The 15,310-nt window shown below is 41.2% G+C and overlaps 1 protein-coding gene across 2 annotated transcripts; it reads right to left on the bottom strand.

Moving 5' to 3' along the window:
• Positions 1-4,361: 4,361 nt before the first annotated feature.
• lbh (LBH regulator of WNT signaling pathway) lies at positions 4,362-14,963 on the bottom strand. 2 transcript variants are annotated; one of them, XM_051387555.1, is made up of 3 exons: positions 14,727-14,963; positions 9,571-9,673; positions 4,362-6,398 (listed from the first exon to the last, which is right to left on the bottom strand). In XM_051387555.1, exons 1-3 carry the CDS (start codon positions 14,753-14,755, stop codon positions 6,159-6,161), a joined length of 372 nt encoding a protein of 123 aa, XP_051243515.1. In that variant the 5' UTR covers positions 14,756-14,963; the 3' UTR covers positions 4,362-6,158. The 2 variants fall into 2 exon arrangements, with proteins under 2 accessions (XP_051243515.1, XP_051243526.1); XM_051387566.1 differs by lacking the exon at positions 14,727-14,963 and adding an exon at positions 10,683-11,394.
• Between the last annotated feature and the right edge of the window lie 347 nt (positions 14,964-15,310).

The following is a 15,310-nucleotide window of genomic DNA, read 5'->3' as shown; positions in this document are numbered from 1 at the left end:
CAGCAGTTGCATTATGTCTTCAAAGGCTGGTCTGTTGACGTGCAGGTAAAGAGAGCATTTTGTCAGAGTATTGAGTGTGCTTGACTCTGATTAATTGTGATGTTGTGGAAGCTTTGTTATGAATAGCAATCACTACTTCCTGAACCACTGTTCTCGACTGGTGTATCACATGGCACTGTGGGGTTTTCAAATGTCAAATATATTCAAGGAAAGTACAGATTACAAGAAAATGAGTTACCTCACTGATTTCTGGAGGTCTCACGCATTTGTTTCCATCCATGCTGTTTGAAGTGTCATTTGGAAAGTGCGTTAGTTAAATTTTATGAGGGCATAGTGACACTAAGCAAGTTCCCAAGTGTCATTTTTGCTATGGTTGCATTTTGCCTTATCAGATAAAGTCTTATCTAAGTTGGCCACCAGGAGAGACAACCAGTCTCTAAACTATGATTTATCCATGTCACAGTGCAGGTGTACTTTATACTCTACCTCTTCAACATCCTTTGTTTTCCTTCCCTGACTCCTTCCCCTTTTAATCCTCCCTCCTTGTTGTATGCCTCTCAGCGTATCATACTCTAGCTCTTCTCTTGTTGACAGTGCCAGATATGTGTCTACGCTTGGTGGGCCGTCTCCAGACAGGTTATAAATAACTAGCAGAGTTTTTGCTTCATGTCCTGAGAGCTCTACTTTCTTCTCACACTTGAGGAACCATGGGAAAAGAATCTTTCCCTTACGCACATGGCACTCATAATAACAGACACGGTTATACATAAAACCTCCAAGCACATGTGCCCATTTGCAAGCTCTGCACAAACACACAGAAACAGTTATGCATGCACACACAGAATAAACCTTGGTGGCTTATACAGTAAGGTTGCAGTACTAAAATAGCAAGGTTATAAGAACAGGGGCACTGTTTATAATGAAATGTTAACTTACGTTACATAACCTGCACTGTGGGAATGCGGAGTACATTTCTACTGTCATGCAAGTATGGGAAACTTGCTGAAACAACAGAATGGGATAAAAGTCTGGGAGTGCGAAAAATAGAAGGAACAAGAAAACAACCACATTGGAAAAGTAAAATGAGGAGAGGGAGTGGAAAAAGAGTTCAGTGGATAAGCATTATTTTGCTCCTAGTTACATACCAGATTGAAGACGGGGGTGTTATGTTATGGGTACACGAAGGGGTTGTTGTGAGTTTATGTGTAGAGGAGTGACAGTGAAACAGCGTTAATGTGGACTATAGTTGGGAGTCGGGGAGAATTCAGGGGTTGGCAGGTCAGACTCTGCTGACACACTGGGATCAGTGATGGGATTGTTTCCATTGGAAAGAATTCCAAGAATGAGCTAGAAGAGCTATCAGTGACTTCACTCAGAGAGCTCTGACAACAGTTTTAATACACAGCCAGGCACACACTCTCACACACATTTTAGGATACTGTGTCTCATGCCAACAATGGTGTGCGAGACACACTCCGTTCCCCTATGTCACAGAGTCACTCTCACTGACTACTCATCTTACCATTTGTAAAATGAATGCTGTCACCTCTGACCACCAGCACCAGCACCAGTGGTTTGGAAAAAGATTAACTGTATAAAGAAATTACTTTCATACAAGAGATACGAGAGATAAAGTGGTTCAAATCTGCTGTAAAAGTCAGCTAAAACATGAGGGCATGTTCAAAGGGCAATATAAGACTAAAGCCCCTGAAAACTTGATATCAAATCCTATTTTTTATTTATTTACATAAAATATCCATGACCACATAAACAACAATAACATTTAAAGTTATGGGAAAAATGCCCCAGTGAGTCATTTATTAGGAGTGTTAAAGAAAAGTTGGACATTTTGGGAAATATGCTTTCTTGCAGAGAGTTAAAAGAAGATTTGATACCACTCTCATGTCTATACAGTAAATATAAAACTGAAGCCAGTAGCCATTTATCTTAGCAAAGCATAGCAGTTTTTGGATGGATGAAACAAACAAACTATAACGTGTTAATTAGTCAGCTTTAGATGCGCTAGTATGCGGGTTACCTTTGGACAGAACCAGGCTAGCTGTTTTCCCCTGATGTGACTCTTTATGCAAAACTAAGCTGAGTGATTACTGGGTCCTGATTGGTGCATGAAAGTATGTGACATTATTTCCAAAGTAAGCCTCGTCCACTTAAAACCAGTGAGAAAAACACTGAAAAAAAAGGACTATAGTAATAATACATATATACATTTATCATACTATATTAATAAAGTGAAATAACTTTTCTAGTCTGACAGTAGATGTTGTGCTCATATAGGATCCCATCATTCAAAGTAAAAAAAAACTGGTTAAGAAAGTGAGTTTTCAGAGCCTTTAAAGTGAGATCTTTCTGTTTGCTGCCACTGAGAATTTCTGTAGTTGAACCATGAACATGATGGAAAAAACATCACTAAAAACATAACTCCTGTTAACCGGTTCTTTCAGCTCACAGTCTCAGTTTTAGTGCTTCAATCAGGTCTGAAAAAGCACAGCCGTACCTTGCAAAAATATGTTGGTTTTTTTTGTAAAAACAGGAAGATTAGGAAAAACAGTCAACTTTCAGTTCAACTGTGTACAGCTTCGAGCAATTCTCAGTTTCTGTCTTTCTTAAAAAACAACCCCAAAGTACAAACAAGATCAATGTACTACAAGGCCTCAGGGGTTGGCTCCTTTGGAACAAATATTTACACATCTATCATTGGGTCTGTACATTGCTTTATCAGCTTCTGTTTCAAAAATTTATATATATATATATATATAAAAAACATCTCTTAATTTTAAGTCCTCACTCAGCTTTGACCTTTTGAAAAATAACCTGCTGGCGTTACATTTAGTTCTCAATGTTATTGCCAAATTATTGTGTGAGAAAGTGTGTTTTCTATGTGTATTGCATCTCAGGTGGGAGTGATGCTTAAGTGTCAAGGGCAATGGGATGGCATCAAAAATTTTAATTACCGGTTGCATTAAAAAGTCTTTAATTGCTAAGGTTCCTTAGTGAGTTAATCAGCTGAGAAATGGCTGAAGAAGAAGAGCTGAAGATAAGAGCTGCTCAAAATGTCAAAATGCTATGGAAATATGCTTCAGGGGCTTCCTTTCATGTCTCCTTAAGTCCCAGAAACACATAAACCTTCTTGATTAAAACTGAAGTATATTGCTTTCTTGCTACTCCTCTCTCCAGTAATATTTGAGAGACGCCGCAAAGTTCAGAGGTTTCTGGTGGACGTCACTTGATTACGTAGCTAGATGCTAGATCAGTCAGTCTCTCTAAGGACTGTGAATGTCCTTTTCTAACTTCTTATGATTTCTTCTTTCCATGATCTCATGATATTTTGCACTGAGATCAAGGAGCAGTAAAGAAAGGGATAAAGGAAATTCCTTTATGACACACTCTGCTGCTGACCACCATTATCAGCTGGGGGTATTAATAACTCTTTATGCTCCATTTTTTCCAGGAAGAAGGAAGCAGGATAGAATGTCAGTTCATTGTTCCCCTTCCAGGAAGTGACCGTAAGGCCCTGAGAGTACCACCTTGGCCAATCTATCAGGCCCTTGGCCCCAGAAGGCCCTGCCACAGAAACTCTGATGGACTATTCCGGGTACTAGGCGATCAAACTTGACCCAGTGGTTCTCTAATACAGTACATAGCAGCAAATCACCTAAGAAGTTTCCATTGTAACAGTGATCAGAAAGCGCTGTTTATTCCTGTAAATCCCCCCACTTCCCCATTAGAACTTTTCCACTGAACCACATTTTATTAGTCTTGTATCATTGTGGTGAGTGTTTATGGGTAGAGCGTGAGGAGTTGCTTCCACAGGCTTTTATACCCTGTACTATCCTCAATATTATTGCAACTGTAAAACCTACAATAGTTGGTAGGTCAACCAAATTTCTCCAGAATGCTGGACAGCATCATTGTGATTTTTGAAAAGATTTAAGAACATTGAAATGAAAGCTGTTCAGTGCTCAGGAATTAGATTTTGTTGTGTCTAAGAGTGAGATTGTGTGCAAGTTGAAGACAGGAAATAGCATGTGGCCTGTTCTCGCTTCTACATATACGTATTTGATACATGCATCTATATTCGTAGAGAGATTCTGAATGTGAGAGATGCAGAGCAGGAAGCGCTACTGCTTTTCTCTAACCACTGCAGGTGAAGTGAGTGGGGAAAGTAAGGGGGGGGTTTCACAAAGAAAAATGAAAGTAAACACAAAAGTAAAGTCTCTTGGAAACAATACTTTAAATGCAGTGGAGGATTACCCTTGTAAAAGACTAATTTACTTAATCTTGTACCATAGAAATGGCAGCACCCCTTCATAGTCAATTATTCTCACAGCAGAGCCACACAGTTGGATAGCAAATTCAAATGTTTATTTACAGCCTCTGTAATCGTCACAGAGAAAAGTGGTCTAAATACAAAAAAAAACAAAAAAAAAAAACACCAAAAACAAGAGCAAGATGGCGGCTAATCTCCCTGAGCTTTACAAAAACAATGTGGGACCTGTAGGTGACAGACAGGAGAAAGAGAGAGATGTTCTGTACACAGCCCTAATGCCACTCAAATGAGAAATTACATAAAGAACAGACATATCTCAATCATGCTTGTACAATAGTATTTCATATTGTGTACACAAAAGTGAAATCTTTTCCACAAACTGACTGACACAATTTGTCACAACACAAACAATAAGTGTTGATTCAAAGAGTGAACAAAAGAACAAATAAAATGACAGACATTACGAAGAACGAATAAGATTTCCCATAAACTGCTTTTGGCAAACATCAGGACTAACTGTATTGTGAATAGAGTTTAATATGGTTTCAGATATTGCCTAACTTATTTGTGAACTCTGTCCTACAGTGTGAATTCACTGCTACCTGAACTTCACTGTGTCAAAAGTGTGACTGTTTTCATAAAGAACAGGAAGACTATGAAAGACAGTCAACTTTCAGTTCAGGTGTGTATAGCTCAGAGCGATTCTCAGTCTTCCAAAAAAAAAAAAAAAAACCAAACCCAAAGTACAGACAAGATCAGCACGCTACAAGGCCTTAGGGGTTGGCTCATTGGGAACAAGTATTTACGCATCCTTGATTGGGTTTGTACATTGCTCAGCATCAGCCGCTTTTTCAAAAATGACAATTGTCAGTCCTCATTCTGCACTGATCTTTTGAACAATAAACTGCTTATGTCAGATTTTGTTCTCAGTGTTGTACTATTTTGCTTTGTCATCCAACTAATGTTTGTAATAAGGCTTACAGCAGGTCGATGTGATGAGGATCATTGCATGACTGTTTAAAAAAACAAAAAAACTTACAATTAACTTATCACATAAGCGTAGCAGAGCATGCTGGTTACTTTTTTTTTTAAACTTTCTGCTTACTTCTCTAAAATTATTCCAGGCTGCCTTTTTACTGGGAATGCCTGATGCAATGTCCAAAAAAAATAAAAATAAATAATATTTATTTTTTTATTTATTTAGTGGAAGTTTAAGGGGGCAAACAAAAAAAATCCCAGTAACATTTTACACAAAAAACACCCAGTTCTCAATAAACAGACAAATCACAAAACATTCACTTCTCAGAAACAGACAACTCTAGAGACAGCAGTGGCAATCACAATAATTAACATATCAATCCAGGAACTGAACACAGGTATGGACAGTATACTGTAGACGATAATCCCCACGGGTACCACAATAGTTCTGTATGAGTGTATAAAGTCTCTGGGGTCATGACGCCAGCCATTTTGGAGTAAAGTACAGAGCAATTCTAGCCCCCTGCAGTGTAAGAGCTGTCCATGGAGCACTGAGCTGCCACTGTACAACAGGACATCCGTTCTGGGCCGAGACGCACACGTTGGTAGGCATGGTAGAAAGCAGGTGTGGGTTAGAGGTGTGCATGTCCGTTCTTTTCGGTTTTGGTGGGTTTGCAGTCCAGGAGGAAAAGTGATTGTGTGAGCAAAGTGTGTCGCCTGTGTGTATTGCTTTTTTTGTGGAGTGATGCTTTGGTGTCAAGGGCATCACGAGACACTGAATGTGCATCTGCCAGTCGAGCCTATTTGAGTGCTGAGGTGCTGTGGAACCAGTGCAGGAAAGGGAGAGTCCGTCAGAAAGAAAGGAGAGAGTATGGGTGCTGTAACACAGCCTCTAGTGCTGAGAATTCTCTGTTGGCTGTCCGTTTGGGATACTTCCATTATTCTGCTCCTCTTCCTCCTCTTCCTCTTCTTCCTCCTCCTCCTCCTCCTCCTCCTCACTAACCAGAAACTCCTCTGGGGGCCAGCGAAGCTCCCCGCTCTCGACTTCTCCGTCTGTCGGCTCAACCACGATGGATGGCAGACGATCTTTGAGCTTACAGCAACGGTCAAAGTCTGAGGGGTCGGGGAATATCTAAAGAGGAAAGACAAGCGTAAAATACTGGTTATTAATCTTTCATTAACCTCTGGAGTTAATACATTTACATTTTCTGAACTGCAGAGCAGGCTTTTTCAAGCTAGGGGAGTGAGCGGTCCCCTGTTGTAATACAAAAAGTTATTTGTGAGCATATTTCTGATCAGTGCTAGAGTGTGCGGTAGGGTCTGGGATACCAGAACTTAATATTGAGCCTTGTAGAAGTGTTGCAGGCACCACTACAAGGCTAAACAACTGTGAAGGAAGTGATGTGAAGACTAAACATCTGTGACTGGAAGTTCTTGCTTAAAATCCCAGTGGCATACCTGCACTTGCCCAGCCCACATTCCTCCAACAGCCAAGCTAGCTTTCCACATACTGTAGGTGCTCAACCAAAAACAAAATTACACAAGACTTAGAACAGTGGCTGTGAATGGGTAAATGAGGCATGTCTAGCGAGACTTACAGCAAACGCTGCATCGTGTTTAATCTAAATGCTTTGGAAGGCATCGGGCCAAGCAGCTTGTAGCTGCTTACGAACTCGTCCAGGACAGACTACTCAGAAGATTATACAAGAGCATAATCATAGCGTTTCAAATCAACAGTAAGTTGAAAACAAACGGTAAAGGTTTACTGGGGCATGATTGGTGCATAAATAGAAACATCCCAATGACAGTCAACATTTAGTGTTGCATACTTTATATTCCTGTGGAGATTCGGAGAGAGTTGGAAAAAAAGGTTTAGGAAAGAACATGAAATCGGCAGAGTTATCTGCAAATCCCAACTGATACGTCTGCTTATAAACGCAGCGTGCCACACTCAAATGTTTGGATCTAAACTGAAGGGCATGAGAGACATTCTGACAAGAAAGATTACATGCCTTCCCTGTCCTGGCAAGATTGGACATCAACCTCAGACTTTCTCTGTTCTCAGGAACCGGAGAAATGGCCCAGGGGAAAAAGCCTGCCACTCCTGGTCCAAGAACAGCATTTTTCGCTGTTGTTTGGATAAAGTGGATGAATATTTTTAGACCTGCATATTTCACTCCAAGACATTGGAGGGAGGGGGAGCGATGTCGCTCTCTGGGCAAAGAGCCGAGTGGAAAGAAAGCATTAGATGAAGGAGGAGAGAGACCGAGACAAGAAGAGATAGAGGGGATCCAGCTGTGTCCAAGTCTATGAATTCCATAGGAGACAGATGAGAAGGGAGGGAAAAGACAAAAAGCTATAAATATGCCTTGTGAAAGTGAGAATTTGTCAGGTTATGAAAGCATGTATTTGTCTATTGGAGGCGTCGCAGCCGAGTACAAGACCACGGCAAGGTGTGATTATATGCATCTAACTATGTGAGCCTGTGTGTGTGTTCATGTCTAATGCCTGTGTGTATTTGCATTTCCTGGTCTGCATCACCAATCCTCACTGTGCGTCAACACCAAGGGGAGTTAGGCAGTGAATGACCTTGCCTCTGGACCCCTAGCTAACACATGTCATAGCTTGTTTTACTTCCAGTGGGAGGAAGGGACAACACATCAGCCAGGCACAATGTTGGCTATTTTAGGCTCTTCTGGGGTGTTCAGTGGGGCTGGGGTTGGGTGGGGGTGCACACACTATATGTCTGAATCATGACATTGCCTTTTGAGATGATAATTCAGTAAATCAGGAACTATTTACTCACCCCTTTTCCACTAGTAGGCCACATTCATTTCAATACCTTTTATAGGTGCAACTGGAATTTAATGGTCACAATTTTTTTCAAAGCCCCCCCGAAGCCTCCATCATGGAAGAAGTGACTGATGACAACATGAAGCAGTGCTTCAGCATGCAATGCTTCTCTAAAGGAGTGGCTGGGACCTTGGGCAAATGGCCGAGGTGAGAAAATGTGGGGATGGAAAGAGTGTGGCAAAGTGGCACCCTCCTTTTCTCCCGTTTCCGCCTCTCATCCGCTCCTCTCATCCTCTCAGACAGACTCACAGCTGGGGTGTGAACTGTGGGGAAGAGGAAGCCAGCCTTTTCCTCTGGGTCAGTCTACATCCTCTCAGAGTCAGTGTCTACGTACGGCATGGCATTAGCAGTCTGTGGTATTGCGTTTATGGATGTGCACCTCATACAAATAATTCAATCTGGATTGAAATTACCCATCTTTCAACAGGAAATGGCCTTTTAACCCAGCAAGTTGTAAAAGTCGCAGAAGGTGGAAATTGCACAAGAATGTTTTGGTACTCAAGACCTTACGACACCAGCGGTGACTCTGACCCACCAGTTTAAGATGCAGCTCCACTAACCATTAGGCCAACTTCCTGTCCAAAATCATAAAATGAACTCAATTTCATCACATTTTAGAGTGAAATTGTTTGAGTAAGATGGGGCCCTTTAATTCTCTTTTCCCCCGGGTACAAATGTGACACTAAAATAAGCAAGCAGCTGTGTGATTAAGTAGTTTTGTTTCCAGGATGGCCCTGTTGAGCTGACAGTAAAACAAAGCTGCTGGCAACACCTTGTCAAGACCACCTGATGGCTGCTTCTCTCATCTCTCTGAATCTGGAGGGTTTATTTTTGTGACAGGCAGCAGTAAATTACACACAATTTTCCAGACAGATTTCCTTTGTATCTTTTAAGTTGTGACCAACCGTAACCTCAAATTTCCTCTTACCAACATATAAAAAGAGTAAAAGTAGAATTTTTCTGTAATATATTTTCTTAGCGTTGTAATTTCTTGTTTGTGCTCCCACCCAACTACTTATACTTCAGATATGCAAGTCATCTTGATGTTATTACACCTAAATGAAATCTAAAAATATAGTTGTCATAATGGTAAACAAGGTCAAACCTTTCTTAAATGTCCTTTTATAGAAAAAACTATTTAGCTTGGTCAAGGGTCTTGTAGCTTAAAATGAAAAACAAAATAGAAAAACTAAAAAAATGCAATGTTAAATAGTAAATTCCACTCTGTATGTATACACACACACACACACACACACACACAGTGACATTTCCAACATCTCATACAGAATACAGCTGCTGTTCCAGAATCACAACATACAGAGGCTCCTGTTCATGCTGATGTCAATATCCAAATCATGATAATGAATGGATGAAGACTGGTATAAAAATGCCCATGCCACATAAAAATGCATGGGTAATGAATTTCTCAGTGTCATAAGTGTGTGTCCTACCTGGAAGGAGAGTCTGTCCTTGCTGGGGCTGAGCCTCATGTCCTCCATTGGGGTGCTGTTGATCATCACCTCAGTCATATCTCGGCTGGGTACAAACACTGGGCTGCAGGGTTGAGAGAGGAAAAGTAATGTGATTAGATAAAACTACAAAAAGGCTCAGAGTGCTCATTCACAACCGAAATACATATAATGTGGTCCCTATGTGCTCTGTACTCAATATACTAGGGGACAAGAAGGTTGTATACAGCGAGGACAAACAGATACTGATGATAAAAACTGTTAAGGCATGTTACAAAGAGAAAACCAACAAACACCAAATCTATCAAACAGTCCGTATGCATACAAACATTCAAAGTCTGAAAGTCATTGTTGTTTTACCTGCACATGTTCGGCAGGTTTGTTTATACTCTTCACATCTTGACCACAACACACCAAGCATCCAGTCTGTGCTGTGCTAATGCACTGCAAAGCTGCACAGCTCATGCTGTGGCTTGCATAAGGTGGCCGTTTCTAAATACAGGATGATGTGCTCTTGCACTAGCAACCAGAGAACACAGTCATTGTGAGAGTGTGCTGGGGGCGTGCTGTGGTATTTGACTGGGGTGGAACTCTGCACTCAGTTCCATCAAAGCTTGGCCAAACTTTCCATATTAGATGAAAGTAACAAGAGGTTGTTTATCCAATGTTCAGTGCATTCACTATCCAGCATTGTCGTAGTAATACTTTAAACAAATGACTTGTAGCAGGTCCCAGGACTGACATAGTCATGGTCTTGAGACAAGATGCTGAGCGGCCTTCTCACGCTCTCTATTTAAAGCCCGGTGCCTTGTGGTCAGTGGCCACAAGCTTGTGGTTTGTGTGGTCACTGGCTACATAGAACAAAGAAAATAGAACAGGACAACAGGCTCGCTCACAACCTCACATTATCTGATTCAATGGACTTGTTTTTCAGGGAAGAGATGTGTAGGATTTGCTTGACCCACTTTTCTTCAATAAAAATGCTTATTTTTGGATATGGCAGAATGGTGCAAAATGATTCTGCAGTAGTGATTAAACATGGTTTTAAAAATAAGGAGTGATCATGTAAACATGTTTCACAGAATTAATCTTACCATTCACCACAGTCTTGTTCATCAAAAACACTGTTGATTCAAAGTCTATTAGATAACACTAGAAAGTGAAAATACTGAATCATTAAAAGTTACACAAACAGAAATCCCCTTTAAAAATAAACTGTGACATCCTACAATAGTTTTACTTCATCTGCAGTTACAACATGAAACATTCTCTGGAATTTCTAAGTAAAGTATAGTAAGTGTCTTTTTGTCTGTCTCTGTGCATGACTCAAAAAACAACTACAAAAACTCAATACACTGAGCATACTCTTCATTAACTTATCTATACATCTCCTTGTTTACTGGTACATGAATTTGCTTTAAAAGTAAACATTTTTTAGTGTTGAACAGTTGAAAGAAGAAATCTTACACATTTCTCAGAAATGAAACTGGAATTCATGAGCAGCAAACTTCACCCTCGTTCATTCTGATGCTGCTACAGCCTTATACTTGGTCCGGTGTGACCAGAAGTTTATGGTGACTAATGTCAGAAAACGTTAGATGGATATTGTTGTGTAACTGACAGTTTGCAGACTTCAAGACTCTTCAAGACTACTTGTGCTGCACTACATTTAAGCATTTAACATTATACTTGTGAGGCCAAAGGTGATATTCAGCACTGAAAAGCTTCTGGCTGGATTACCGTAAATTAACCAGTAGGACGACGCAGCATACTTGGCCGAAACAATACCCGGATATCCAAAAAAAAAAAAAAAAAAAAGGAGACTTGAAGGATACGCAAGGTTTAACATGGAAAAAATAATATCAGCTGGGGCTGCTCTTGAAACTTATTTCATCCTTGAGTGGGGTGCAGAGAGGGTGAGGCAGGCATGCAAAAGCAGCGGAGGAGGGGTGAACAAGTGACAGTGAAGACCTGAACAGAGGAGGAGAGGGGAAGAGAGGGAGGGAAAGGAAAGAAAGATAAACACTCAGGCCTTGCCAGTCATATTTCTGTTCGGGGATTGTATAAACATCCTGCTCGGCTAAGAATAACAGAACATCGGCCTAATAAAACATAAAGGGGTACAATGAGGAGGAAGTGGGGGTGCACGAGTAACAAGTCAACCTGTGAGGAAACAAACATACACAGACTACAGTTACATCTATCACTGCTTCAAGTGTCAAGCGGGGCAGTACAGTGTGTCCCTCTCACAGAGTGGAAATTGATTCATAGAGGAGTCATTAGGTGATCTATAAGTAAGTAACCTGTACATGTATGACATAAGATCACCACGGACCACAGCTTGTAATGGAGTCTACACCCAAGAGCACATTGGGAAGTCCCATCTGAACGTGATGATGCCGAAACTGCACTGCAAGAGGCAAGTGACAAGACACATTTTAATCCAAATGGCCATTAATTAATGCATGAGGCTGATGGAGCAGATGGCTCTTTACCTCTTGACCCAGTCAAGATAATGCATACGTGGTCCTGCCAACGTCCTAATGCCACATCCAGCCAGGGCACAGATGGACAGCAGGTACAAGACAGTGTTCATGTAACGCGTGCCCAAAACATACATAACTAGGATTACTAGAGTTTAGAGCTGGAATTAATTGTTGATTAGGTGAGACAGAAGATTTATCAGCAGCCATTTTTTAAAATCAATGTAATCAGTCAAGAAAGTAAAGATGCCCTCAAAAATTCCAGCTTCTCAAATATTTAATAGTTGTTTTTTCAAAACAAGCAATTTGGAAAAGTCATCCTATACTGAATACAGTACACTACACTACACTGAATAAAGAATCAAGAATAATTGACATAATCAATAATGGAAACTATTTTTGTTGTAGCCGTACAAGAGTTGACTTATTCAATATATTGTTTGTAAATCTACGGCCATATAAAAGATGACCAATTTTAATCAGTGATTTCCTTTCCAGTGTATTTTTTAAAATGACTTTAGTGTTACAACAAACCTTTGGAGATAAAATGTCTCAATTTGTCTTCAATATTTTCCGATTTTTAACTCTGGATTACAACAGCTCGAGGTGCAGACAAATGCACTGACCCAGTGACCAGCAGAGAAGCAGAACACTCTGTAAAACATCTACCTAACCTCATTATACAGTGACCACATTTCCGATAGTCTTACCTAAGCATGACACCGGGTTTATCCACCTGTCACAAGAGTATACAAGGTCAAGGCCATGCTAGGTCCATGTGTATCTGTACTGTAGTGGTGCTGACAGGAGCCCCAAGTGGTCTCTGCAACAATCTCACTGCACAAGAAGGGGAATTTGCATCTTGCATTATCAACATCGTTTCCCCCCTCTGCCACCCCACGGTTCTTACTACTACTATCATAAATCTCAGCCTGTGTGGTGACAGGGCAAAGCTGCCGACGTTCCATGCCTGCTCGGAGCTTTCCACCAGCCGAGTCACACCGCTCTGCAGGTATGTGGGTGGTGCGGGGACTGAGTAAGACCCCCCCCCTTCCAAGAGTGTGCTGGAATGAATGGGTTGTATCCAGATTCCTGTGAGTTGAGTCTGCCACACATCATGGATGAGCGACCACTCTGCTGCCTTAAATGTAATCTTTGAAAAAGGTGGGAGTGAAATCTTATCGACCTTTTATGCCTAGCAACTTGCACCAAGTTTTCTGTTATGCTGCTATGCATGTGTTTGGCTATTGTTGTGGGCGGCTGTGGCTCAGAGGCACAGCGGGTCGTTCCTTAAATCGGAAGGTTGTGGGTTCGATCCCCGGCTCCTGGTGCGACATGTCGAAGCATCCTTGAGCAAGATACTGAACCCCAAATTGCTCCCGATGCCGTGTGAATGTGTATGAATGCGTTAGTTTCTGTTCGATGGACTTTGCCATCACTGAGTGAAAGTGTGTAAAAGCGCTTTGAGTGGTTGGAAGACTAGAAAGGAACTATACAAGTACAGGTCCATTTACCATTTGTGAGAAAAATGGTTTCCTGTTCACACAAGGACACACAGTGCAGACATTTAAAAAAAAAAAAAAAAAAAAAAAAAATTCAGCATGCAGATCAAAGTCAAATTCAAGCCCATCTCTGAAATAAAACTAACCCGGCAGAAAAAGTAGCATTACAGAGCAGAGAAGCATAAGTCTACTGTAAGTAAGCAGAGGCAAAAAAAGCAAAGTGTGGTTACAGTAAAGAGGTCGATTCTGAACTTCCTGGTAGAGACAGCCAGAAGACTGCTGAGGTTTGAACAGCGCTCGCAAACAATGTTTCAAAGAGACTTGCATATCCTCTCTACAGACAGGAAAACAGTCGACAGATAAGAGAACAGAGAGGCTCAAATAAACAAAGATGCACTCACTATTCCTGCATCAAGAAGTAACTAAATGAGTCAGTACTAATTTCCAGGGGGAAAAAAAGAAAAAAAAAAAAGATACTGATCATAGGATATTAGTAATAGATAGGATCAGAGTGCATCCATCCTTCTCCAATTGCACTGCACCTGCAGCACTAAAGACCAAAGGATGAAAGCAGTTTCTTAGTCTATTCAGGCATTTCACGATACAACAAAGTAAGCCTGTGTGCTTCCTGGTTCAAAATAGGGTCTTGAAAAGGGGATTAAAATGGCATTTATCCTTAAATAGAGTAGCTGAAAATAAAGATGACACTGTGTGACCACGCTGACTTTTCTGAATTGGCACACACGGCAACATTTATCAAGCTGGGGGGCTGACAACCATTTTCTTACCAAAAAAAAAAAGAGAGAGAGACCTAGAATTTTCTTTTTTTCCTCCCAATCTGTGTGCCATGACATTTCTATTTTCAGGGGCAACACCCCACAGAAAATCTCAAAAGGAAACAAGAGTGGGTGTAGCAACAAAAAGGTGGCTGATTCTGGGGGGGGAATTCACCAAGCAAAAATAAACCACAGCTGTATACTTCATTCTTACCTTACCTGTCAGGTGCACAGCCAACAAATCTAATGTTTGATACTTGATTTTCTATCTAACAGCTGAACAAAAAAAAAAAAAAAAAGAAAGGCACAAATCAAGCAAACCACTGCTGCTGACACATGTGAGCAGGTGAAAGTGGAAGAAAGATGCGAGTACTCACCAGTATATCTGCGGGGAAAATACAGACATGAATTCACACCTGCTGTCAATTCTGCTGATTAGGGAATGTAATTACAACCCACTGACTTCTCTCTTACTTGTACTGCCTGTTTTTTCTTCCCCCCCTTTCTCCAAGACAGCACAGGACAGTGCTCATGCAAACCGAAAGTAACTGCGACAAGTCTGACGGGCTGAGGACGGAAGCTCTTTAAATTGGTGCGTCTGATCATCACCACGGTTGTGTTGGGTATTTATGCGGGAGGCGTGTGCTTCGTGCGGCCAGAGACACACCTCCTCTCCAGTCTGCACGGGCACGAAAAAAAAAACCTCAATGGCAGCTCATTATCAGCAGGAGCCAATCAGAGCACAGGTGACCCCCCTCCGCCCTCCTCCTCCTCCTCCTCCTCCATCCTCCCCCCTCCCCCCAGCCCTGATGACGACAGCAGCGACTGAACTCTCTCATTGGGAATGGACAAGCAGATACTGCATGATGCTATTGATTTGTAGTCTCCAAGGCAACAAAATGACAGTCTTACCTCCTCTTGAATGACAAAAAAACAAAAAAACAAAAAGAAAACACACTGA

Source organism: Dicentrarchus labrax, unplaced genomic scaffold, assembly GCF_905237075.1.
Source record: "Dicentrarchus labrax unplaced genomic scaffold, dlabrax2021, whole genome shotgun sequence".
Classification (NCBI taxonomy): domain Eukaryota; kingdom Metazoa; phylum Chordata; class Actinopteri; family Moronidae; genus Dicentrarchus; species Dicentrarchus labrax.
This window is presented reverse-complemented; position numbering and strand designations above follow the sequence as displayed.

Coding starts and splice junctions, on each gene's coding strand:
- lbh (XM_051387555.1), bottom strand. CDS start 14,755: ATGTCTGTATTTTCCCCGCAGATATACTG. Junction 9,674..14,726: donor TTTTCCCCGCAGATATACTG/GTGAGTACTCGC, acceptor TCAACCCTGCAG/CCCAGTGTTTGTACCCAGCC. Junction 6,399..9,570: donor AGGACAGACTCTCCTTCCAG/GTAGGACACACA, acceptor TTTCCTCTTTAG/ATATTCCCCGACCCCTCAGA.